At 64.1% G+C, this 25,827-nt stretch overlaps 1 protein-coding gene across 3 annotated transcripts; it reads left to right on the plus strand.

The window, feature by feature from the left end:
- On the plus strand, positions 1–25,827 carry SLC22A18 (solute carrier family 22 member 18). Of its 3 annotated transcripts, none has more exons than XR_011495235.1 (11): positions 1–1,281; positions 4,801–4,898; positions 5,733–5,893; positions 6,340–6,472; positions 14,189–14,307; positions 15,641–15,748; positions 16,855–16,955; positions 17,052–17,304; positions 18,054–18,584; positions 23,105–23,206; positions 23,421–23,457. XR_011495235.1 is itself a non-coding variant. In XM_070488423.1 (11 exons), exons 2-11 carry the CDS (start codon positions 1,138–1,140, stop codon positions 25,778–25,780), a joined length of 1,275 nt encoding a protein of 424 aa, XP_070344524.1. In that variant the 5' UTR covers positions 23–604; positions 985–1,137; the 3' UTR covers positions 25,781–25,827. The 3 variants fall into 3 exon arrangements, 2 of the variants coding, with proteins under 2 accessions (XP_014688780.2, XP_070344524.1); XM_070488423.1 differs by lacking the exons at positions 17,052–17,304; positions 18,054–18,584 and adding an exon at positions 25,593–25,827 and having other exon boundaries at positions 23–604; positions 985–1,281; positions 23,421–23,541; XM_014833294.3 differs by lacking the exons at positions 17,052–17,304; positions 18,054–18,584 and adding an exon at positions 25,593–25,827 and having other exon boundaries at positions 17–1,281; positions 23,421–23,541.

A 25,827-nucleotide genomic window follows, 5' to 3' on the forward strand; every position in this document is an offset into this window, starting at 1 on the left:
GGTCCCCGGGAGAGCCGGAGTCCCGGGCCACCCCAGGAAGGCAGGAGTCCCAGGTCACCCTGAGCGAGGGTGCCGAGCCCAGGAAGGGCCAGGCCCGGCTCACCCCGGGAGGGCTCCCTGGACCTGCGCCGGTGCCCTTGCTGCCCCAGAGGAGGCAGGCACCGGAGCTCACTCCCGGCGTGCAGCCCCTGACCAGCTCCTCACTCACTGTGGACCCCTGCCCAGCCAGGGACCCTTGAACCGCTGCTCGCAGCCTCTGCCCCATTCCCCCCAGTTTCCCTGCACCCTGGGGTGGGGACGGCAGCTGGGCACAGCCCTGAGTCCCCTCCTTGCTCTCACCCTACCCAACTCCTGGGCTCCGGATTCTGAAGGGCACCTTCGGGGTCAACCGTACAGTCAGGTGTTAATTTGGCAGAATTTTATGAAGGCCCCGGTGGAGCTGAGAAATCTGGTTCCTGCCGAGTGGGGCGTGGGGAGCAGACAGGGCAGGCGCAGGGGGAGGCAGAGCGCCCGCCCGGAGGGCCTGGAAGGCTGAGCAGCCCTCACCCCACCCCCAGACCACTCCAGGAGTGCCCTTGGGCTCTGGCTGGAGGACCAAGGGAAGGTGGGCCTTCCCCCGAGAGTATTTCTGTAATGCTGGCGGGGTGGGGGGTGTCTCTGTGGACCCACGGAGGCCCCCACCCCCGCACAGAGACCCAAGCTTGCCCCACACCCTCAAAGGCACCTACCGAGCTGCAGTCAGTGGCCACTCTGGGCCTCTGTTTCCCGCTAAAAGTGGGGTGCTGGTGCCTTCCTCTGTAACGCATGCTGGGGACAGGGTCTCCATCTCCCAGCCCGCAGGGGCTCTGTGCCCAGAGACCCGGAGTTGGGTGTGAACGGAGAGGGCCACCTGCTGTGTTCTCCAAGGGTGAAACTGGCCCAAGGTCACAGAGCAGGTGACTGGAGAGCTGCCTCGGGGTCCTGCAGCAATGTCCTCTCCCGCAGGCCTTCTCCTCAGGGCGAGGCCAGGCCGGCGCCGCCCGCCTCCTGCCCCGTGACTCAGCACCCTCGCCCAGCACAGCAGGACTTTTGCCCCGTGCCCGCTCCGCTGGTCTCCTGGTCACATCCTGCCAGGGGCTCCCGCAGCGCCTGTCCAGGATGCAGGGAGCCAGGGCTCCCAAGGCCCATGGCCAGTCCTTGGATGCGATGGGCACTCTAGGGCGGCCCTGGGTCATCCTGCTCACCTATGTGCTGACCGCCATGGAGCTCTCCTGCCTCTTCCTGCAGTTCTCCATCATCCCGGTGAGTACCCTCCCGGGGCAGCCCGGCCGCCAGCAGGCCCTCACCGTCCCTCTCATCCTCCATCTGTGCAGTGGCAGGGGCCGGGGGTGGGGGCGTGATGCTCGCAGGCCCTCTCCCTGGGGGTCCCTGCCATGCTGAACCCAAGTTAAGGGACCCAGGAACTGTGCCTCTTGACCCCTCATCAGCACGTCCTGTGTTCTGGCTGCTCCACCCCCCCTGGAGAAGGGCCGTAGGGAGCCACCCCCACAACCACACAGCCTCCTTGTGGCAGCGCGTCCCTCCTGGTGGCCTAGCTCCCTTCCTCCCGCCCCACCCAGGGGCCTTTGCCCTATCGATCCCTTGCCCCAGCAGCTGCTTGGCTCGCTTCCTCATTCTCTTCAGGCCTCTGCCTGGGTCTTCTCCAGGATGGGCCCTCCCCCGACACTACCTGGTACCTGGAACCACTTCCCCTCCATCCCTGGGCCTCGTTGGTCCATGCTCAGGCAGATGCCCACACTCGCAGCCTATTCCATGCCATCAGATTCGTTCTGTCTCCCTCACCAGGACGTGAGGGTGAGGCTCGATCCATCTCATTCTCTGCTGCCTCCCCTGGTCTGGAACTGTGCTTGGCCATAGTAGGCGGTTGGTAAAGCGACCATAGACAGCTGCCCGGTTGCCATCCACCCACCATCCATTCAGTGCACTCTTGCTCATTCGTTCAGCAAACCTCTGGGAGCTGGCCCAGAGGGTCCCACCCTCCCAGTGCAAGACCATCTGGGGGGCTTTGGAAGCAACAGATCCCCAGAGTTCCACAGGAGATTCTTATGAGCAGCCCGGGGCTGGGGATGGTGGGGGTATATCGTCCTTGTCACCATTCCCAGCATGGCAGGAGGCATGGTTGAGCCTGACCCCCTCTACCTGCCTCCCAAGCCCGGCTCACTCCCACCGAGTGGCCTGGCCGAAGCCCTGACATGCCCCCCTGCCCCCCCGGCACCTGCAGCCTGGGCAGGCCCCATCATAAATGGGTCCCAGCCATCCCTCTTGGCAGGGTTGATGTGGGAGTGACGAGCGGACAGTTAATACCCTGGGAAAGACGGGCACAGAGCAAGGACCTCCCTCCTGGGGAGAGACCGTGTTTGTTCAATGAATACCCACTGAGCACCTACTGTGCGCCCCTGTTCTCAGAACTTGGAGTGTGGCACAGTAACCGCAGGCTGAACAGTCCCTCCCTTGCAATGGGCAGTCAACTACGCTGGTGTGAATGGCAGGGACGGTGACCCCGCCAACAGTAAACAGTGGGCAGTCAAACTGCTGTGTGTTAGATGACAGCCAGCTGCAGAAAGGGTTTGGGGTCAGGAAGACCTCCCTAAGAAGGCGACATTGAGTAAAGGAGACAAAGGAGCGAGCCCAGCCTGTGCAAAGGTCCTGGGGCAGTCACGAGGCCAGAGCAGCTGGAGATGGGTAGTGGAGGGGAGGAGCTGAGGCCAGAGAGAGGTGACGAGGACTCCAGGAGGGTGGTGGCAGTCGGGGAGGTGAGAAGCAGCTAGAACTGGGACCTGGGGTAAAGGCTGAGACCAGAAGTGGCTGATAGATTGGAGTAGATGTGCAAGAAAGAGGGGGTCAGGGCTAAGGCTGAGGATTTGGACCTGAACCCCCGAAGAGTGGAGGCGTCAGTGATGCAGCAGAGGAGCTGGTCTTCCGGGAGACCGCAAGCCAGTTCTGCGTGTGCTGAGTTCGGGGTGGTTTTAGACGGGCATGGAGAGCCAGGGCAGCTCAGGAGAGAGTCCTGGGTCAGGAGTGGAGACAGCGACCTCATCAGGGAGTGAGAGGAGGTGGAGGCCGGGGAGCAGGAGGAACCAGGATGGTCCAGAGCAAGGAGCAGGGAGGAGCCCCCCCTGGAGGGAGCAGAGGAGGCCCAGGTGACCTCCAGGAAGGCGGAGGGAGCGCCTGGTGGGGGTGGGGTGGGAGAAGGAAGGGGAGGCAGGCGGTGGTGAGGAGGGGTTTGCTGCAAAGGGAACAAAGCTTTGGGGGCAGTCGCTGGAGGGGAGGGGTGAAGAGAAAGGAGAAATACCAGCCAGAGACAGAAGGCGCAAGGGGAGGAGCGCCTGGGAGCCCTGCCCTTGAGCAGGCCAGAGGCTGGAATGTGATGCCCGGGGCATGGTGGCTCAGGGGGGTGAGGACAGCGGACAGGTGGGCAGGGGTGGTCTCGGGAAGTTCTGCTTCCTCACAGCAGCGGGATGGGGAGGGCAGGGGAGGAGGAGGCAGGGTTTGAGGGAGAGAAGGAGGGATGTAGTGGGATGGGGAGAGAAGGGACTGCCCGGGGCATGTGCCGTGATCGTCCAGTCAAGTCCACAAACAGAGGAGAGCCCAGCAGACGGAGCGGCCCCGCTCACACAGGAGGGGAGGGGAGGGGTCTGCCCACGGCTCTGGGACTTCTGCTGCACCGGGGAAGACCGCGCTTAGGGAGAGCACACGGTGTGGGGTTGCGGGACGCAGTGTATTCGCGTCCTACGGCTGTCAAGACTGAAAACTGGGTGGCTCAGAGCTACAGAGGTTTATCGTCTCACAGGTCTGGAGGCCAGAGGTCCAAATCCACGTGTCACAGGCTTCCCTGTGACAGGAAAGCCCGTGGGAGGGACCCCTCCTGCCTCCTCCAGCACCTGGCGGCCGCAGACATTCCCTGGCTGGTGGCCACACACACCAGTCTCTGCCTCTGTCTCTTCACATGGTCGTCCCTCTGTGTCTGTGTCCAAAATTCCCCTTTACACACGGACCTCAGCCGTATAGGACTGGGGCCCACCCCGAGGACCTCACTTTACCTGGCTCACCTCTGTAGAGACTATTTCCAAATAAGGCCACATTCCCAGTACTGGGGGTTAAGACTTCAAGATATTTTGGGGAGGGCACAATTCACCCCATAATAGCTGGGATTGCTGGAGGGAGGGGTCAGGAGTCAGGAACTCAAAGGCCAGGTGCCGGAAGGAGCAGCTACAGGACTATTGAGGTCACAGAGGATTTGGGCAGCATAGGACAGGAGGCCCGGGGTCCCCATGACGCCTCGGGTTCCCTGGAGGCACGCTGCACACTGCTGTTTTCCTCCCCAGAGGGGCGTCTGCACAGGAGGGGCCGGGAGGGGCTGGGAAATGGGCCACCTCCTGGAGGCCATCAGGGTACTTTGGGACAACGTCTTGGTGGCCCGGAGACACTAGTCTTCACCATGCAGCTTTGAGACAATGAAGCCAAAATGGTAGGGGTGGGTGCCTCTCCTTGCCCGTTTGAGGCCTACCCTGCAGGGGAAAATGAGGGCCAGCAGCTGCCTTCGCTGACCAGCGTGTCCCTGGAGCCTGGACCCGGAGGTCTCGATGGGGACCCCCTGACAAGAGGAGCAGCAAGGTCGCAGGGTGCAGGTGCCTTCCAAGGCACACCGAGGGGTGGTAATAGCCAGACTCTCAGTTGCCTCCCACCCGCTGCCCACCAATGACCCTGGATTCCAGATCCTGGGCTCGTTCCCATGAACCACCCCCCACCCCGGTGTTTCAGTACCTGTCTCGGAGCCTTGGCCTGGATTCTGTCGCCTTTGGCTACCAGCAGACGATCTTCGGTGTGCTTCAGCTGCTGGGCGGGCCGCTGTTCGGCAGGTACAGTGGGGAAGGGAAGTTTGAGGGGCCCTCGCCCCACAAGGACCTGGGCCCAATCCTCGGCGGTCATGGGCGGGGTCGTCCCACCGGGGTGACAACTGCTCCTGTTTCACAGATGGGCACGCTGAGGCACAGAAGAGCTTTGGCCCCCTGGAGGGCTGGGGGGTCCCCCGCCCATGACTGACACTAATTCTGGTTTGTGGGGAGACAGAGGATTTAGCTGGTGCGACTCACGCCTGTAAACACCCAGCCCTGCTGAGCTGGGGGTCCCACCGGCAGCTTTTATGGACATGCAGTTCTGGAAACTGGGGCCTTCGGGGACCCAGGCAGGAGCTCTGAGAACTGGGGGCCCCCAAGACCCCCACTAATCTCAGTGCTGCAGGGGCGCTGGGCTCAGGGACATGATTGCAGACATCTTCCCACAAACCAAACAGTGGCAGGAGTCGGATCGCTAGAGTGATGCTGGCAGAAAAGAAGTCAAGTGAAACGGGGGGGCTCGGAGGGTCAGCTGCCTAGGGACGGATGGAGGAAAGCTGGGGCCTGGGAAACGCTCTGTACACCACACACATCCCCACGGTCCATTCAGGTCCCACAAGGAGTAAGAATGCCACCCCGAGGTCACAGAAAACTGTCCCATTGGAAGGATGGGGAAACTGAGGCCCTGAGAGGAGTGATGCCTGCCCAGGGCCCCCGCCCACCTTCACAGGACCCCACCCTGCCTGATCAGCCCTGTGGGGAGCACTGTGGCCTGGCTTCCTGGCAGCCCAGCATGGAGGGCAGAGGAGGGGGGACCCAGCCTGACACCTGGAGGCTCACAGGTGTGGGGTCCCCCAGGTTTGCAGACCAGCGTGGGGCGCGGGCCGCGCTCACGCTCTCCTTCATGGCGGCCTCGGCACTCTACCTGCTCCTGGCGGCCGCCTGCAGCCCAGGTCTGCCCGGCGTGGCTTTGCTTTTTGCCTCCCGCCTGCCCGCCGTGCTCATGCACACACTGCCAGGTAGGGCCCTCTGGGGGCAGGTGCGAACAGTCAGGACCAAGTATAGGCCTTCCGGCCTGTGGCAGGCCCAGGGGTGGTGATGGGGGCAAATCCAGGTAGCCTGGGCAGAGGGCGGGACCAGAGGGAGTGGGGGACCTAGCTGTGGGGCATGGCCTGAACCAGAGGGTGGGGCGGAGGTCACTCCCACGGTGCTAGTCTAGTCCGGAGAGCAGGACACAGGTCCCGGGATGACGTGGGGGCATGGCCTGGGGGCAGGGAGTAAGGTGGGGGCGTGGCCTGCTGGGGGATGGGGGGGATGGTGCTGTGGGGGGGTTCCAGAGGAAGGTGACAAGAAGGAGGAGATGATGTGGAGGCGGGTCTGGGGTACACGGGATGTGTGAGGAGGCGGGGCCTGGCCCGCAGGCCGCATGGGGTCAGCTAGGCAGGCCGCACCGCTCCGCCCCCAGCCGCCCAGATGATCATCACGGACCTGTCTGCACCCGAGGAGCGGCCCGCAGCCCTGAGCCGACTCGGCCTGTGCTTCGGCGTCGGCAGCATCATCGGCTCCCTGCTCGGCGGGACCCTGAGCGCTGCATACGGGTGAGTGGCCCGGGAGGGAACAAGGCGGGGGGCGAGCCAGTGGGGCAGAGTGCTGGGGACACTGGTTAGGGCGGCCGAGGCTGGGTCGTTTGGGCGCTCTGGACCCTCGGCCCAGCCTCGCCACCACCGGGGCCTCGGTTTCCCCATCTGCACGTTGAGCAAGTCGGGCCGGGCAGAGGGTGACCCTCTGGACCTGCCCGGTGGGCATGGCCGGAGGACGGAGCCTGTGGCCCCTGGGCCGGGCTTGGCTAGCTCAAGACCGCCTCCGGCTGCTTGTCCCCAGCGGTCCCAGCCTAGGGGGCTCTGCCTGGCGCTCCTGGGCCTGACGGAGATCAGGCTGGTCCGACAGGAAAAAGGACGGCAGCCCCTGGAGGCAGGATCCCAGGGAGACAGGGGCCCTGTGATGGGGACACTGCAGGCAGCCAGACCCAGAACCACTGGTGAGGGTGAGGGCAGCTTGAGGGGGTTTAATAACTGGTGTGTATGAAGTAAAGGCCTCTACAGCCCCCCTCCCCAGCTTGGCACACCCAGAGGTCCAGGGTCTTCCCAGCCCCAGTCCCGCAGCCCCCGCCCTGTAAGTCTCAGCTTCCGCCCAGCACCTTGAGAGCACTGGGCCGGCAGCCCCCACACATGGTCTGCAGAGTGGACCCACTCCAGGATTCCTGAACCTGCAGTAAGGCTGGACAGAGTGGTCTGTCCAAGCGGTCCTGGGTGCGCCTCCTAGGGGGAAGAGCTTACCCTTGGGCCCAGGACGCCCAGCCCTGGAGAGGCCCCATGCTGTGCCACCCACATCCCTCCCCATCCACGATTGCTGCCGTGCCCACACAAAATTGGCTTCCTTCACAGGCGTGGACTCTGCACCTCTCTATCCGGGCCAAGCCTTTGGTCTTGGTCTGGGGGGCGAGTGGCCCGCCCAGCTATGGGTGGAGACCCCTACCTGCTCCCTGACGAGAGGCCCTGTGCCAGCTGGTGACCCACCCACCCTGTGTGGGCCTAGGGGAGCTGCCCTGGGACTCTGTTCAGAGGAGGGGCCTTCCTAGTGACGTGATGCCAGCCCCTGGGCCTGAGTTCCCCCAGACCAGCCCCAACAGTGGCGGAAGAAACTGGGTGATGGCTGAGCCCCAGGGACTGGGGGAAGGGAGGGCACGGTGGCCTTGTCACAGCACCTTCTTCCCTGGAGGGAGATCTCTGTTCAAGGCCCCTCTCCCCACCCCGCCCCAGCATTTTCATCAGAGCCTGGGTGGGGACAGCTGTCTCTGCTGAGCGCCACTGTGAACAAGAGGCTTGGGAGGGGAGGCAGCACCCCCTCGTCCATTTGTTTCCTCTCTGACTTTGTTAAACACCTGCTGAGTGCCCCTGAGATTCTGGGTACAGTGGGAAACAAGACAGGCTGAGTCCTCGGGTGACAGGAGTGTGATACGTATTCCTGTAACGTCAGGTTGAATTTCATGGTGTAAAAAGTATTACAGTAGCATCGGGGGCCAGATATACAGGTGGTCTCAGCGCCTCACCTGAAGGAGGTGAGGGGGAGACAGGGGGGCATCCGGGGAGGCAGAGGCAGCAAGTGCAAAGGCCCTGAGTGTGGGGAAGCAAGGAGGCCCGTGTGGCTGGAGTGGAAAGCAGGGAGGGGATGGAGGAGGGGTTAGCAGGAGTCCAGGCCATGAGCCCTGGGCGGGCTTGAGCAGGGGCTAGGTTTGACCTGGCCACTGTGTTGAGAATGTAGGGGCTAGGGCCACCGCAGGGAGAGCAGAGGGGTGGGGAATGGCGGCCGGACCACAGACGGCCATGGAGGGAGAGGGCAGAGGCCAGGCCTGGGCTCAGTTTGCTGATGAGTGGGGTGTGAGTGTGAACTGAAGGCTGCGTCCCGACTCTGGGGTGGCCCTGGGGGAGCCGTGGGCCTTGCTGAGATCTGAGCAGCCCGGGACGCCTGCGGGAGGTGGGGCTCCGTCGGACTGAGTCCGGCGCCCATTAGGAGCACGAGGGAGCCCTGGAGTGGGCCTCTGGGTAAGGGAGTCTGAGCTGAGGGGGAGGACAGGGCTGTGTCCTCACCGGGGTGGTGTCCAAGCCCTGAGAACTGGTTCAGATTGGGGCTGGTGCCGAGCACTTTGTGCAAGGGGCCGGGGGTGAGAAGGAGGCACAGTAAGAAAAGAAGGAGATCCCAAGGCCAGGAGGGGCCCGTGACTGTGGATTCAGCCTGGACCTGCGCTGCCTCTCTTTGTGCGCAGGCGCGGGAGCCTGACTCGGTAGATGGATCAGGGTCAAGAGAAAGAGGGCCTCTGTCCCCCCAGGGAGAGAGAAAGAGGGCCAGAGGCCACGGCAAGGAGGGGGCGTCAGGGCATGAAGAGGGTGCAGGGCAGGGAGAGGCAGGGCAGGAAGGAGTCCCCCCCCCGACGCCACACCCCCACCAGGAGCCTCAGTCCCCCGGGCAGGTGGTTCACCTCCCAGCCCGCTACCTGCTACCATGGGCCATGGGGCATCTTTCCTCGCCTCGCCAGATACTCTCACCTGTGAAATGGGCCCGTCAGCCCTCGCTCACTCCCAGGGGTGCTGTGGGGTGTGAGGGCCGGGCCCTGTGTCCAGGGCGCACACACGCACACGCTGGCCTCCCCTTATCAGCCCTGACCCATGCCACCTCCTGTCATCATCCGCCTTTTTCTCCATCCCAGATGCTGACCCAGAAGACATCACTCACTTTCCTCTCCCTCCCAGTAGACCCCAAGATCACCTCCACCCCTGCCCTCACCTTCCACAACATTCCATTAGCTTCCCTATCTTCTTTCATCCCAAGATCTTAAGGCACTTTATAACCTTGACACTTCCTTTGATGGGTGGGGAAACTGAGGCCTTAGAGAGGGTGAGGCTCCTCCATGGCGCTCCGGGTCCCCGTACAAGGCCCAGGCTGTGGGCCCCAGGAGAGGTGGGCTCCAGGACCCTGAAGACCCATGGCAAGGGTCACACGCTCTCCTCCTTGCTGACCTGCAGCCTGTTAGGCCTCCTGGCACAGCCAGTGACAAGGTGTGAAGGCCACATCCCCACCCTCCTTCTCCTTCCTTCATAAGAACCGAGGCACGATGTGAGGTCTGCCTGGCTGCAGCACCCTCCCTGCCCATCCCCCCACCCCCCTGTCCAGTCCCCCCCCCAAAGGCCCCAGCCATGCCCCACCCCCACTGCGGGGAGAAGGTGACGGGAGGAAGTGGCCTTGGCAGCCACAGCTGTGGGCCTGGCAGTGGTATAACTGGTTTGGGCCCAGCCTGGAGCCCGGGGCTGGGAGGCCTGGCTCCCGCAGAAGGCACAGATCTGCACCCTGAGTCACTCAGCAGGTGGGGGGAGCTCTGTGACTCGTGGCCATGAGCCCAGCATCTCACAGCCTGGGGAGGCCTCCATCACCCCTTCCCCACTAGTGAGCCGTGTGCCTCGAGGGTAGGCAGCACCAGCCTGCCGAGCCCAACAGAGTCGGGTCCCAGGGATGGGGTCCTGAGGAAGGGGGGTCCTAGGAGCCAAGGAAAGACAGGGGGAGCCACCTGTCAGAGGCTGCTGACGGTGGAATCAGGCAAAACCCGAGGCCTGATGGTTGGACTTCATGTGGGGGACCTTTGGCAGGACCCCTGCTCCTCTGAGCACGGAGGGGCTGCCCCACACAGCCGGTCACAGGCACAGCTGGGCCCACAGTCTGAGGCCCTCCAAGGTGGCCACTCATTTAGTCCTGGGAGAATCCGAGCACTGGGCTGGGGGAGCGTCCAGCCACAGACCCTGGAATTCAGGCAGAGCCGGGTCTCAGTGTCACCTGCCAGCCTCCTGGGCGCTAACTGGCCGGCAGGTAGCCCCACTCTACCTCCAGCCCCGAGCTGCGCCCCCTGGGCCCTCAGTGATCCAGCAGGTGTTTACCTCGCTCGGTAACTGGAGGCCTGGGCACGCCGGCCTCCCTGAGGACCCTTATCTCAGCCGGGCAGTCTGGGCGAGGGGACGGGAAGCTCTTATCCTGAGGTTCCGCCCCAGCGACACGCCAGCTTCCGCTGAAGTTAATGAGTAGACATGCCAGGCTGCCCTGAACGGCTCTGGGACAGGAGTGACTCACGGGTCAGCCAGGCCGCCTGCCCCACTTGGAGCTCACGAGGGCTCAGCGAGACTGTGCAGGGCCAGCCAGGCCAGCCCAGGGGCGGCGCAGACCCTTCAGAAATGACCTGGGTGTTCCAGGCGCCGGGAAGTACACAGACAGGGCACAAATGGCGGGTGGGAATGGGGCCGGGGCCTCAGCTTAGACCTGAGAGGTAGAAGTCAGCCATTGAAGGAGGGGCTGGGGCAGTGCTGGGGGCAGAGGGGAGGCAGGGCAGAAGCCCCGGGCAGGAAGGGGCTGGGGTGCGTGGAGGCCTGTGCAGGCCGCAGTGGAGGGATCGGGCGCTCAGGGACATGTGGCTGCCAAGGATTATGCCAGACATGGCTTTAGGGTCTTTGTCTGAGATGTGGAAGCCAAAGGGAGGCTGAACAAGGAGTGGCCCCACATGACTTCCACTTTCAGACTTTGTTCTAACCACAATGTCTCGAGGTGTGGATTGGGCGGAACAGAGTGACCTCTGCCCCGAGCCCCAGGCTGGACATGCGGTGACTCTAGAGAGCATCCTCACAGCCAGATGTCATGTGAAACTGGCTCCCAGCTGATCCCAGCCTGTCCCCCAGGCCGGACAGAGAGGGGCGCACAGCCCGGGAGGCCCTGAGCCCCACCTTCGGCCAGGCCAGGGGGACCTTGGCTATGGACAGTCCCCTCTGGGGCCTTGAGCAGGTGGGATGGGCAGCTCCAGCTTCACAGGGAATTGTCACCCTGGAGCCGGCAGGAGCCCGGACAGGGTCAGGTGAAAAGGACAAAAGCGCAGAGTCCACCCAGAGTAGGCGGGTGGCCAGGGCTGTCGTCCTCCTGATACAGTCCTGTCGGCGAACCCTGGGCCTCGAGATAAGGATGAAAGGCAGTGCTGCGGCCGCCACTGTTGGACCAGCACTGCCGACCTTCCTGAGGAAGCGTGATTCCAAGGGGACACGGGGTGGGCAGGGATCCGGGACAGCCAGGCAGCCCCCAGTGACTGGTGTAGCCTTGGGGTTGGGGCCAAGGTGTCCTGGGAGGGTGGCACCCCAGAGTTCAGCCCTCATTTGCATCTGAGGAAAGGAGGTTACCCAGGAAGGTAGCTACAGAGAAGGGCAGGGGGACAGAAGGACTTGGGTCCCCTGAGTCCTGCCTGGTACCTTTTCACAGCATCCGTGAGTCCGTCCGCCCAGCCTCTGTCCATCTATTCAACCAAAAATAAAACGGGGGTGGACAAAACCATGCTAATGGGTGCCTGCCCTCAGTTTGTAAAACAGGGCCAATGAGCCAACAAAAACCCTGCAGCCTCACCCGTGTGACCCTGCATCACAACAGTCCCCACTCTGGCGGTGCGTGGACCCGAAGGCCCTGGGGAGGGCGCCCGGGCTGTGTCCTGGAGGACAGAGCAGCGCCCAGGGTGGGGGCACAAGGCTGGAGGGCATTCCTAGCGGAGGGGACCCTCCGGGCAGAGGCTGGAGCTGCTGCTGCCTCTCCCTTCCGTGTCGCTCTCCTTTCTGGCGTTATGTCCTGGGGGAGTCAGAGAGAGCTCTGAGTGGGGAAGGACACCTCGGCTCCCCGTAGGGGCCCCCCAAGTCCCTGTTCTCCTTTCAGTTCACAAGCCACCGTGCAAGGGACAGGCGAGATCCCAAGAGAAGGGGCCTGGCTCCCTGCCACCCGCCCCTCACTTGTCACCAGCCTCCCAAAATAGCCATCTAAGTGGCTGCCTCGGCTCCCTCGCATTTCCGGGGCATCTGGCAAAGAAAGCAGGTTTTGTCCCTGCCCGACCAGGCCCTGAACAGTGACACCCAGGCCCCTGGGGCCAGAGTCCTGAAGAAAGGGCCCTTCTCTCTGGGACTAGCCAACAGGGCTGGGGTGTCCCTGATCACGTCACAGATCAGTTCCTGATGGCCAGAGGAGGGGGCTATGGGGCCTGCACCCAGCCTTGGCCCTCCCCAGGCTCTGAGCGGAGGCCTCACTCTGGGGTCCAGCGCCCTCTGACCCTCAGGCCTGGCCGTCAGTGGAAATGCTTGTTCATTTGGGACCCCAGCGGTCAGAAAGTGGGAACACCCAGTGTCCTAGGCGGTGAGCGCTGGCCAAAGATGGGCTGGTGGGGGCGGGGAGGGCTCAGTGGCACATGCAGGCTGGACAAGTGTCAGCTCCACCACTGACCGACTATGTGAGCCCAGGCAGGTCCAAGAAGCGGGCGGTGGCCAAGGCCCACCCTCTCCCGTGCAGGGGTCCCCACTGGCTTCCCAGAGCCCTTCCCCTCTCAGGTTTCCCACCGGAGCTCTGGCAATGGGGGGTGTGTGTGTGCACGTGTGTCCATGTGTGCATGCGTGTGCACCTGCATGTCTGTACGCTCACGCAGCCAGGCACAGAGGGCCAGGAAGGCCTCTCTGAACCCTGCAGAGGCCTGTTGGGAGGAGCGGGTTGCGTCTCCCAAGACGCTGACGAGGTCTGGGGCTGGACTTTGTCCATGTGAATGGCTCACCCATTTGTTCCACCATCTAATGCCCACTGGGGGCTTGGCACAGGGTCCCACTGGGCCCACTTGCCCTGAGGGGCTGGATACTGGCCATCTGATGGAGTGAGCCCTTCTCAGAGGACGGAGTGCCTACTGGGGAGGAGAGATGGGGTGTCATGGAGAAGGGCCCTTGCAGAATGTATAGGAGTTTTCTCTGCTGCTGAGGGCCAGGGTGTTCCAGCCATGCACCAGCCTAGGGGGCCAAGCAGCCTGGCTCAGTAAGAATTCCTGTTTTGCTCCTCATATTCCCCTGGGGAGGGTGCTGGGCTGGCCCTCAGGAGGAAATGGTGACCATTCAGAAGGGCCAGCCCCCAGCACCTGGTTCCCAGGTGACATGGCCTGCCCACACCTTCCAGAGGGGTCCAGGGCAGAGTTCCCATGTGGTGACTCCTGGAGGGGAGAGAAAGCAGAGGAGAGAGCTGGAGCATGGTGGTGGTACGGGCAGGTGGGTGGCCTGAGGGTGGTGTCCTGGTCCCTGTGGGGCCAGCGTGGCCCACCCCCTCCAGGGAGCAGGTGGGCGAGAAAGGGGGCTCCTGAAGCCCACTAAGCTCAGGCCCCTCCTTGCCCACGAGGGGAAAGAGATGGGATGGTTCCCATGACACAGACGAGGCCGCGCAGGCGTCCCACGGTCTCCCACGCTGGTGGAGCCCAGATTCAAATCCAGCCTCTTGCCGACCTGCCCAGGCCGGGAGCACACTCACACACACACACATAAACACGCACGCAGGTCCTGGGGGTGCCTTTCCTGCCCCTCAGTAGCCTGAGAGCCAACCGTCCCCCCAGAGAATCCGCCCCCACCCTGCAGGGGCTCATCCTGCCTCCCCCGCCGCCCACCCTCAGAGGCCCCCAGGACCTACATGCTGTGGCCACCTAGGGCTGCAGCCACCACGAGGGGTCAGGATGGCGAGAGCGTCATCTGTTCCTTCATCGTCACCTGAGACGTGTGCCCTGAGGGTCCTGGTCCTGCCCTCTGAGTCGCAGGCTCTGGGGACGTGGGTGGCGGAGTTTGAGCTGTTCTGAGCCATCGAGGCCTAAGGGTGACTGAAGGAGCAGGTTGGGGAGATACTGCAGGCGGCACCCACACCCTGGGACCCTGCGTGACTGTGACTGTCGTCCCCAGCATTCAGTGTCCAGCCTTAGTGGCTCTTGGCATCAACCTCCTGGGAACCGTCCTCAGCTTCACCTGCATCCCTGCTAACACCAAGGGGGCCAGCGCCCGTGCCCAGGCTGCCCCGCCAGGTAAGCCCCGCCAGGTCTGCTGCGCCGGGATGCTCACCAGTGGAGGCATGAGCCCGCCCCTCCCACCAGCCTGCACGGGGACCTCGGGCCAGGCCTCTGCTACTGGAGCCCTCCTTCAGGGACAGCCTGTACCAAAGCATCCACAGTAGCTTCCTGTCCACTGAGGCAGGTGTGGGGGCTCCTGGCAAGGGGCCTGTGGGGCATGGGGGCATTCAGGGCCACTCATACCCTCTCTCCATCCTTGAGCCCCTCCGGGGGCCGAGCATTTCCTAGCTGCCGACACCATCAGAGCCGAGCTGGATGTGGTCTTGGAGGGGTCTTCGTGGAGCAGAGGATGTGGGGGTCAGACAGGCTGGGGGCCCAGGCAGGGAAGGTGTTAGGAGGGATGGCCCGGGGAGGCCTGCGCAGGACTGGGAGGGACCAGGGGGTGGGCGGGGGCACGTTAGCCAGGATCCGGAGGCCCACAGCAGCCAGGTGCCATGGCGAGAGGGGAGCACCCAGGTGGGGACAGAGCGCATGCAGCCAGGTTGGGGCCTGTGAGGCTCGATATGCCTCCTGGGGCTTCGCGGAGGGGCCCCTCCAGGGTGTCCCAGCCCAGCCACTACATGCCTGGCACAGAGTAGGGCCCTGTGCCTCTTGGCCCAGTGTCCGAGGGCACGTTCTGGAATGGAGAGACCCACCTGGGAGCCACGCTGGGACAGGAGGGCCCTGAGCCGTGGCTGTGACCGAGTGACCCAGAGTCAGGAGGGAGGACCTGAGGTGGGGGCCAGCACACAGGAGGGCCCGGGAAAAGCCGGGCAGGGAGAGGGCAGGGGGCAGGGCCAGCCAGACACCTGTGGGAGGCCGATGGCACAAAAGCGTCCACTGGGTCACTCGGCGCCAAGAGTGGCCCCTGCTCCCCGGTGCCTGCCTCACTAGCCTGGTCATGCTCTTGCTGGGCTGGGGAAGCAAGGGCCCAGGTCCCGGCCAGGTTGCCTGAGAGCAGAGGCGCTGGGTTTCCCAGGTGCCTCCTGGAATTCGGGGGTCCTCAGGGTCAGCAGGCCTGAGGGCCCAGACCAGGGAATGTGGTGAGCTGCCCGTGCCCCCCAGGGGGGCCAGTGGAGAGGGGGACCAGGAGTGTTACCAGCTCGCCTTCCTGGGAGCAGGCGCCGAAGCCAGAGGGAGGAGAAGCTGCTGCGAGCTCCACGCGTGACGGGGGGGGACTCCGTGCTCCCCCAACCCTGCGGCCCGGGAGGAGTGACACCTGCAGGCCTGGCCCCCACAGCCAGGACGGGCAGCCCGGGGTTGGGGCCGAGGGCCTCTGGGTGGTCTGACGGGCCTCTCCGTGCCCCAGGCAGCTCCAGGGCCAGCGTGTTCGACCTGAAGGCCATCACCCGCCTGCTGCTGCAGCCCGGCGTCCTGCCCGTGTTCCTGGTCAAGGTGGTCTCCGGCTTCCCCTCAGGTGAGTCCCGACTGCCCGGGGCGCAGTGGAGAGTTCTGGGCAGGGACCGGGGTCCACGCTCAGGGTGCCGCCCTCCCTCTGCCCTGCGCCCCGGGCCCCAGGCCGGCCTTGTCTCCTGCCTGCCCTGCCCCAAAACCAGTGACATTTGTCCCCGAGAGGGAGACGGCCTGGGTCTCGCCAACGTGGCCATGCGGGCGAGGAGGAGGAAGAAGGGAGGCGCAGGTGCCTTCCTGCTCCCAGGCAGCCCCTCAGGGCCACTCACTCCAGCTTTACAGCCCGTCTGGCTGTCATGCCCGGAGGTTCCCAAGTCCTCTGGGGACAGTCTGAGAGGCAGAGAAGGCAGTGACTGTGACGGGGAGCACGTGTTCTGCAGACTCCTGTGTCTGGCTGTCCGGTGAAGTGGCCATCTCGGGGGACCCTGAGGGCATCACCCATCACCATCGTGCCCATAGCGACCCCTCAGAGCCCCTCTCTGGGGTCCTTAAACTCGGGGAGCAGCCCAGACAACAAACTCATGAGGTCCCATTCAGGTGCGCTCAGATGCTGCACGTGGGCTGAAGGGCTGAGCCCTCGCCCATGTGGGGAGGTCTCCCCACGGCCCTGCGGAGCTGCTGGAGCTCCTAGGGTCTCGGGGTCCAAGGCTGAGGCAAGGAGCTTCGCGGCCAGCTCCGTCTCGGACCCAGGCCAGCTCTTTGGAGCACAGTGACTGGAACCGCATCGCTGACATCAGTAAAAGGGCCTTTAAGGGCCACCGGTAGGTCTGGGGCCAAATCCTCCCGTATCATCAGCCCTGGGTTCCCGTCCCCTGACTGTCCTCCTCCGGGATGCCTTGGGCTCCGGCCACCCTGTCCATGGGTAGCTTCCACACCTGCCTGCTCACAGCCGACAGCAGCCCACAGGGGAGACACTTCCCCCACCAGGGATCCAGAAAAATCTCAGGGAAGGCTCTCATTGGTCCCACTGGGGTCACATGCCCCTCCCTGAACCTGTCACTGTGACCAGGGCCCCTGGTACCCTGATTGGCCACCCTGGGGCTCCCACCCCAGCTGACAGGAGGAAGGAGAGGGCGGGACAACAGCAGCCTGACCCCCCCCCTTGCCCCCCAGGTCTCTTCATGGTCATGTTCTCCATCATCTGCATGGACTTCTTCCAGCTGGAGGCCGCCCAGTCCGGCTACCTCATGTCCTTCTTCGGGGTTCTCCAGATGGTGAGTGGGTGCCAGGTGCACAGGGCAAGCCACGGGGTGGGCGGGGGGCTCCAGACGTGATGGACCCCATGCCCGCCTGACTCGGTTTCTCACCAGTGCTCGTGCTGTCGTGTGCTCCCCTTTTTTGGAGATTCTGCGCTGTTCACTTCCGGCTCCCCTCCCACCTCTCTGAGCAGCCTGGCCCTCTCCGCCTGCTCGCGGCTCCCAGGGTCTGCTCCCAGGCCACTGCACGGCCCCAGGCCCGAGTGCCCGCAGCCTCCCCGCCCCATCTGCCAGGGGGGCCCGTCTCAGGGGCGTGAGGCTCTCCCCACTGGAGGCTGGGAGGCCTTAGCCTCCCGTCTGGAAGCAGGTCAGGGGTCTGTGGTCCACTGAGTGTGCATCTGGGCACCAGCAGGGGACAGGACCCGGCGGGGAACAGGCCCTCCTGGGTGGTGGGGGGCATGTTACAGGAGAAGGGCCGGGCTCTGCATCCTGCCAGCCGTGTGACCAGGGCAGGCTTACCAGGCTCTCCGAGCCCCCATCTGTCAAACCATAGCGCCCTTCATGGGCCGTGGGGCAGAGTAAAGGAGCTAATGTGACAGAGCCCCTGGGGGGGGGTCCCATCGAGCGACGCTGTCACTCTGTCATTATGGGATGTCTGACCCTCACAGCTCCAGGTCTGGAGGTGCCAAGAAGCACTTTAAAGTGGGGCGGGTGTCCTGCCTGCCAGGCCCAGGGCGAGCCCTGCCCGAGCCCAGCCACCCCCAGCTCCTCCTGGGCATCTGGACCAGGCCCTGGGGCGATGGGGACAGGTGGTGACGTGCCGCCGTCACCCGGGACATCTGCCTGACAGCCGGAGCGCGGGAGGGGCTATTCTGGGACCCGCCTGAGCCGGGGAGGGGCTCCCGACCTCTCCGGAAATGGGCGGCATTCCCGGCACCTCCAAGCCATCTGCTCCCCTGCCTCTGGGCTGGGGACTGGCCAGACCCTCCTGCTAAAATAGCTGCTCCTGGGAAGGGCCGGCCCCCACACCATGTGGGTGGAGAGGGCCCCTGCGCTGTGGGCCGGGAGGGGCCGCCCTGTGGGGAGAAACAAACAATAATAATACCACTCCGACAGTGAGGGCGGCTGGAGCCATGCTGCACACGGCTGCCCCAGCCTCCTGGGCCAGGGCGCCAGCCTGAGCTCTGTCCTGGACTCCCTGGGCCCGGCTGAAGCCAGAAGACCCCTCAAGACCCTCAGGGACAGACACTGGTAGCCTCTGGCCTGCCACGGCCACAATGGTGACCCCACTTGAGAGGTGCTGGGCCTCCGGCATCTGTAGGGATGGTGACCGACACTGCAGGGGAGCCGGTCTGGTGGTGGTGGGATAGGAGTGGGGGAAGGACCCCCCGGGGAGATCTGAGGAAGGGAGGAGGACCTTCGGAGAAGGAGCGGGGAGCCTGCGGTGTGTCGGACCCCCAGGCCCTAAGTCCAGCTGGGGTGGGGGCAGCTGAGGCCTGGAGCCGTGTCTGGAACCTCTGCCGGTGGAGGGCAGGGCCTTGGGGGCCCGGGGGCTTGGGGCCTGGGTTTTGTGTTTGCAGAGAGAGGCCTGAAGCCATCATCTGGCACCTCCCTGCCCCAACCATGCTTCAGCCACCACGGCCGCAGGTGTGTCCACAACCCCCCGGGGTTGGTCATTGAGGGTCCCAGAGAGGCAGCCCGCTGAGGGCAAACCATGCCTCCCCCCTGGTCCCGCCCCTGCTGCCGCCCTCCACAAAGCATCCCCACCCCGAGGGCTGGCCACTGTAGCCTGATCCCAAAAGGGCCATGGCATCCCATCCCTGCTCCCTGTGGCGCGGCGGGGCATTGGGGTTGGGAGCTGGTGGGGAGTGGCAGCCCAGATGGTCCTAATGTGAGGGGACGGCGGTCACCCCGGTGGGCTTGCAGACCTCTCTGCCTCGCAGACCTTCCTGCGGGAGCCCCCGCTCAGCCTGCGTCTACGCTCCAGGCCTGGAGCCACCGGGGGGATAGGGACTTCCGTCATACTGGGGGGAGACCGCCACCTCTGCACCTGCTGTGTCAGGGGTGACTGACCAGGACTCGAAGGAGTCTGAGGGTCCTTGGAAGGGCAGAGGGGCCATCACTGGGGGGCTCTCCGCTGGAGCAGAGACCTGGAGATGAGGGAACCACAGTGGGGGGGTGGCACGTGCAGAGCCCTGGGGATGGCGACACACCCGTGGCCGCCGTGGCTGAGCCGGCCTGAAGGGAGAGGACTGGGCTCTGAAGACCCAGCCAGGGGTGGTCAGAAGGGCCAGGAAGAGCGGGCTTTACTGGGAGGGGGCCGGGGCCGCGGGAGGCTGAGTGTGGACCACCAGGTCCCTCCGGCTCTGGCTGCCGTCAGAGGGGCCAGCGCGGAACCGCTGCTCCGAGTGGCCGATGGCACCGCGAGGGCAGCCCTGGAGGCTGGGGCAGGGCCAGCGAGGAGGGGGAGGGAGGGCTGGGAGAAAGCGGAACATCTGGCGAGTTTGTTAATTCTCATTTCGTGGGATAAGCTGTGAGGCACGGAAGTTTAGGCTTCTTTCAAGTTAATAGGAAAATCGGGAGACAACACCAATACGTTAGCGTCTTGGTCCGGTGTGTGTAGGAAATGGTGAGGCTGATTTCAATCTCTCGCACTGTGATTTCCTCCCAGGCGTGCTACACTCAGGGAAACCTGCCAAACAGCCCTTCCTGTAAACAAACAAACAAAACTGCGAGAAAGCAGGTCTGAAAGTAGGATCTTTTTTTAGGAAGGACTTCCATGGCTCTGGTTTGAAACAGTTTCCTTATGCCAAGCGAGCAGAGTGGTGGATCCTGTTCTGCAGGACTGGGCCCGCCCCCAGACACACAGCCCAGCCAGGGGCACTGACCCCCCGCCCCTCCAGCCCCACGGGCACTGACTGCCAGCACCCCCAGCCCCGTGGGCACTGACCCCCCAGCTCCCCAGCCCCGCAGGCGCTGCCCCCTGCACCCCCAGCCCCACAGGCACTGACTGCCAGTGCCCCCAGCCCCACGGACACTGACCTCCAGCCCGTCCCCCTAGCCCAGTGGGTGCTGCTCCAAGCCCACAGTGCCCTGGGCACTTCCTGCCTGCCTGGTGGAGGAGGTGAGAGGACCAGATAGGAAGCCTCACCCTGGCCTGGGAGCGGCCTGAGGGCTGGGCCTGCACGCTGAGTCACGTTCCTGGTGTCCCTGGGTGTCCCTGGTGAGGGCCCTTCCTCCCACACTCATGCAGAGGAGCGGGGGGCAGGAAGGGGAGCACCGAGTGGACGCCTTAACCTTACCCCAGCTACTAGCTGGGTGGCTGTGCCCCAGGGAGGGCAAGGAGGACACAGCTGGGAGTGGGGGGCTGAGTGAGGATGGGGGTAACAGCAGGCGGCCTCGGGGAGTCTGGCTGCCCCCTGCCTCTGGGGACCTTGCCTGACCAGGCTCAGGACCGGGCACTGGGTGCTGGGTGCCGGGTTTCACTGTCCACCATCCTGGGTTCCACCCCAGCTCCATCGCTGGCCAGCTCTGGGACTCTAGGCAAGTGGCATCAGCCCTCTGGGCCTCAATTTACCCAGTTGTAACTGGGGTAGTGGCCTTCTAGGGTGTGACGAGGAGGTCCAGTCCCCAGCGGAGGGATAGCCTCCCTGTAGACAGTAGCTGATGTGCCTGCCGGGGCCAGGCCTTGGTCCAGTCAGCTGGGCAGAGGACCCCACAGAGGAACCAGGACACTGGGCTCAGGTCCCAGTCCAACACTGCTGTCTGCACCCTGGTCTTCCTGTCCATGAAATGGGCAGGTCCCACCTCCCAGATCAGGGGCTACAGAGGAGGCTGAGGAAGAGCGGCTGGAGGGGAGGGGGCGCACGGGAGCCAGGTGACACGGGAGGGGGCTGCACAGGGCCGTAGTGGTCCTCGGGCTTGGGGTGAGGGCCACGCTGAGAGCATTTTCAGATGATCAAAAACGTTTTTTGCACCATAAGCCATGGCCTCCCCCAACCCTTATTGGCAGTTAACTGGCCCCTCTTGGACTGAAATGTTTATCACGCCTGAAATATAAGAGACGAGATTCGTTTTGTGAGTGTGAAAATTGGACCTATGAGTGGCTGGCCAAGCACATGTATGTGCATGTGTGTGTGCACCTGCATGTGTGTGTGGGTGTGCACGTGCATGTGTGTGTGGGTGTGCATGTGTGTGTGTGCATGTGTGTGTGCGCGTGCATGTGGGTGTGCGCGTGCATGTGTGTGTGGGTGTGCGTGTGTGTGTGCGTGTGTGTGCGTGTGGGTGTGCATGTGTGTGTGCGCGTGCATGTGTGTGTGTGCGCGTGCATGTGCGTGTGGGTGTGCATGTGTGTGTGGGTGTGCATGTGTGTGTGCGCGTGCATGTGCGTGTGGGTGTGCATGTGTGTGTGGGTGTGCATGTGTGTGTGCGCGTGCATGTGCATGTGTGTGTGCGCGTGCATGTGCGTGTGGGTGTGCGTGTGTGTGTGCACGTGCATGTGTGTGTGGGTGTGCATGTGTGTGTGCGCGTGCATGTGTGTGTGTGCGCGTGCATGTGCGTGTGGGTGTGCGTGTGTGTGTGCACGTGCATGTGTGTGTGGGTGTGCATGTGTGTGTGCGCGTGCATGTGTGTGTGTGCGCGTGCATGTGCGTGTGGGTGTGCGTGTGTGTGTGCGCGTGCATGTGCGTGTGGGTGTGCATGTGTGTGTGCGCATGCATGTGTGTGTGGGTGTGCGTGTGTGTGTGCGCGTGCATGTGTGTGTGCGCGTGCATGTGCGTGTGGGTGTGCATGTGTGTGTGCGCGTGCATGTGTGTGTGTGCGCGTGCATGTGCGTGTGGGTGTGCGTGTGTGTGTGCGCGTGCATGTGCGTGTGGGTGTGCGTGTGTGTGTGCGCGTGCATGTGTGTGTGCGCGTGCATGTGCGTGTGGGTGTGCGTGTGTGTGTGCACGTGCATGTGCGTGTGGGTGTGCGTGTGTGTGTGCACGTGCATGTGTGTGTGCGCGTGCATGTGCGTGTGGGTGTGCATGTGTGTGTGCGCGTGCATGTGTGTGTGGGTGTGCGTGTGTGTGTGCACGTGCATGTGTGTGTGGGTGTGCATGTGTGTGTGCGCGTGCATGTGTGTGTGTGCGCGTGCATGTGCGTGTGGGTGTGCGTGTGTGTGTGCACGTGCATGTGTGTGTGGGTGTGCATGTGTGTGTGCGCGTGCATGTGTGTGTGTGCGCGTGCATGTGCGTGTGGGTGTGCGTGTGTGTGTGCGCGTGCATGTGTGTGTGCGCGTGCATGTGCGTGTGGGTGTGCATGTGTGTGTGCGCGTGCATGTGTGTGTGTGCGCGTGCATGTGCGTGTGGGTGTGCGTGTGTGTGTGCACGTGCATGTGCGTGTGGGTGTGCGTGTGTGTGTGCACGTGCATGTGTGTGTGCGCGTGCATGTGCGTGTGGGTGTGCATGTGTGTGTGCGCGTGCATGTGTGTGTGGGTGTGCGTGTGTGTGTGCGCGTGCATGTGTGTGTGCGCGTGCATGTGTGTGTGTGCGCGTGCATGTGCGTGTGGGTGTGCGTGTGGGTGTGCGTGTGTGTGCGCGTGCATGTGTGTGTGTGTGTGCGCCTGCATGTGTGTGTGCGCGTGCATGTGGGTGTGGGTGTGCATGTGTGTGCCTGTGGGTGTGCGTGTGTGCGCGTGCATGTGTGTGTGTGCGCGCGTGCATGTGCGTATGGGTGTGCGTGTGGGTGTGCATGTGTGTGTGTGCGGGTGCATGTGCGTATGGGTGTGCGTGTGGGTGTGCATGTGTGTGTGTGCGGGTGCATGTGCGTATGGGTGTGCGTGTGGGTGTGCATGTGTGTGTGCGCGTGCATGTGCGTGTGGGTGTGCGTGTGGGTGTGCATGTGCGTGTGTGTGTGCGCGTGCATGTGTGTGTGGGTGTGCATGTGTGTGCGCGTGCATGTGCGTGTGGGTGTGCATGTGTGTGTGTGCAAGCATGCATGTGTGTGGGTGTGCATGTGTGTGTGTGCAAGCATGCATGTGTGTGCGTGTGGGTGTGCATGTGTGTGTGCGAGCGTGCATGTGTGTGCGCGTGCATGTGCAGGTGTGTGTGTGTGCACGCGCACAGGTATGCATGTGCTTGTGTGTGCACACGTGTGTGACACACACCCTCCCGCTCTCCCCCGCCTAGGTCATCCAGGGCCTGGTCATCGGGCGGTTGAGCCGCCACTTCTCGGAGGCCGCGCTGCTCCGGGCCAGCGTGCTGGTCTTCATGGTGGTGGGGCTGGCCATGGTGAGAGCTCCCCCTCGGGCGACCCCCCAGAGAGCAGGGTCCCAGGTTGCTCCCCTGACCCTCTGTACATGCCCAGTTTGCTCTTGAGCCCCTAGGCCCCTCATCCCCTCCACCCCCACCCAGGGCCACTTCTATGGGACCTCAGGGATGGCCCTCCCATCCTGGTCCCGTGTGGCTCCTGATCACCATGACCACCTGCCCTGCCCCATGCCAGGTGCTGATGTCCAACATCTTCCACTTCTGCCTGCTGATGCCCGGCCTGGTCTTCAGCCTGTGTGCCCTCAATGTGGTCACCGACAGCATGCTGACCAAGGCTGTCTCGGCCTCCGACACGGGTGAGTGCGGTACCCCAGGCCTGGTGCGGGGTGGGTCCTGGGGAGACCCTGGCCCTCCTCTCTGGGAAGCGTGCTGGGCAATTTCAGGTGGAGCAGCTGTCCTGATTTCCGGCTGGGTCTGTGCAGACCCAGTGGGTGCTGAGTTGGGTGGGCGGCCAGGGGTCCAAGTGGGCGGGATGGGGGTGGTGGGCCGCAAGAGCCCTCAGGTGAGAATTCTGCCCACCACCCAGCCAAGCTGGGCCCCACCAGCCCTGCACCAGGCCCTGCTGACCAGTCCAGGGCCAGGCCCGAGGGATGGGAGCAGGGCTTCTGGGAGGTGGCATCTGACTGGGTTCTGAAGCATGGGTAGGATTTCACTAGAAAGGGAGAGTGACATTCAAGGCTGGGCCCCAGCTGAGCAGAGGTGTGGAGGTGTGGGTCAGACCGGGGCCAGCAGAGGCCGCTTAGAAGGACAGCCCAGCGGGCAGGGGATGCGAAAGTGCCAGAAATGGGTGGTCGGCACAGGGAGGGGCTTGCCTGGCAGGCTGGGAGCGGAAGCGGGTCTTCAGTCCCCTCCCCAGCACACGGCTGGCACAGGGAGTGTCCTGAGTGAAGGAGTGAGTGGATGAATGCACACCACTAGTGAAATCTAGGAAGCCCCAAGGCCACCCAGTAGGACAAATGGACCCCCAGCCCTCACTCTGCACCCAGCTTTCTTTCTTGAGGCCTAGGAGTCTCCCATCCAGACTGGGGGGCCCTGGGCCTGAGGGTCCTGAGGTTCCTTCCCCCACTCTCTCCTGGGCTCAGCATGGGTTGAGCTGGGGGCTCCTGTGGGCTGGTTGAAGTCAAAGGCCTCCCAGCAGCAGGCCCAGAAGGCCCAGGGGGCCTGGCCGACCTTCAGTCCATCCACCTCTTTGTCTGAGAGGAGCACATTGAAGTCTAGAGGCCTGGATGGGAACAGAGCGGCTGACAGGCAGCAGCTCTTCTCAGGGCTGCCTTGGGGGCGTATGGGAGGCCAGGCTGGTCTTGGAGGGCTCCCTGGAGGTGGTGGGCTGGCACTCTGGCGAGGCTAGGAGGAGGAGCCTGGAGAGATGGGGGCAGGTCTGGCAGGGAGGGGGGAGGAGCAGAGCCAGGCCACTAGCGCCACACTGCGCCCCAGCACCACCCTTCAGCTTCGAAGGAGCCAGGCGCTGGTTCCCAGCGTCAGCCTGGGAACGGGAGACCGCAGAGGGGGCGGTAATTGCTCCCCGGTGTCTGCAGGGCGTGTGGGCGATGGGAGAGGCTGCTCTTAAATTTCCCCCACCCCAGGCCCTGAGCCCAGGCGGGGCCTCGCCAGGCGGCTCCCAGCTGCCCCGGCCCCGGCTTTCCACCTCCCGGAACCCTGGGTTTCTGAAGCCCCTGGAGCCAGCGACTCTCCGGGCAGATGCCGTCAGGGTGGACAGTAGCCACACACATGCTCGCCCACCCAGGGCACAGCTGACAAGAGGGGTGTGGAGATGGAGCAGTCAGGGAACTGGGCATAGGCAGCTAGGAGACCCTGAGAAGTGGGTGCAGAGAGGCAGGTGGGGGTGTGCCCCCGAAGCCCCTCCCAGCCCTGCGGGAGGCGTTCCCTCCAGATGTATGAGGGCGGTGGGGGCTGTAGGGGGAGACACTGGGATGTCCTGGCCCACCTTGCACCCCAGCCCCAGCCCTCACCGCAGTGGCTCAGAAGGACCTCTCCTTGCAGGCCCACCTGCCCAGGCCCCCCCCCACCCACACTGGGGTGCCATCTCCCTGGCAGGCCTGGGAGAGCAGACCTGGCCCATGACCCGTGGGCCTGTTCCCAGGCTCCTCTTGTACTTGGGAACTTTCAGGGGCAGAGCAGAGGCTCAGCCCCACATCCAAGAAGCACCCAGTGTGGCCCCTGCGTGGCTGGGTGGTCCAACCCGCAGGCCCAGGTGGAGGGAGCTGGGGGCAGAGAGGGAGGACGGGCAGCCTGGGGAGGCCCTGGCTGTGTCCAGAAGGTGGGCAGCTGAGGCAGTGATGCTGGGGGACCTGCCCAGGCCTGACTTACCCCCCTCCCTGCCCCACAGGGACCATGCTGGGCCTCTGCGCCTCTGTGCACCCACTGACTCGGACCCTGGGGCCCACCCTGGGCGGCCTCCTGTACCGCAGCTTCGGCGTCCCTATCTTTGGCCACGTGCAGTTCACCGTCAACTTCCTTGTCCTCCTTTTCCTCTGGAGGCAGCCTATGCTTCAGAAGATGGACAAAGTCCGGTGACCACAGCCCCTGGGGCGCAGACTGGCAATAAACTCATTTGGGACCTC

Source organism: Equus asinus, chromosome 17 (assembly GCF_041296235.1).
Source record: "Equus asinus isolate D_3611 breed Donkey chromosome 17, EquAss-T2T_v2, whole genome shotgun sequence".
Lineage (NCBI taxonomy): Eukaryota > Metazoa > Chordata > Mammalia > Perissodactyla > Equidae > Equus > Equus asinus.

Coding starts and splice junctions, on each gene's coding strand:
- SLC22A18 (XM_014833294.3), top strand. CDS start 1,138: ATGCAGGGAGCCAGGGCTCCCAAGGCCCATGGCCAGTCCTTGGATGCG. Junction 14,308..15,640: donor TGCCCAGGCTGCCCCGCCAG/GTAAGCCCCGCC, acceptor TCCGTGCCCCAG/GCAGCTCCAGGGCCAGCGTG. Junction 23,542..25,592: donor TGTCTCGGCCTCCGACACGG/GTGAGTGCGGTA, acceptor CCTGCCCCACAG/GGACCATGCTGGGCCTCTGC.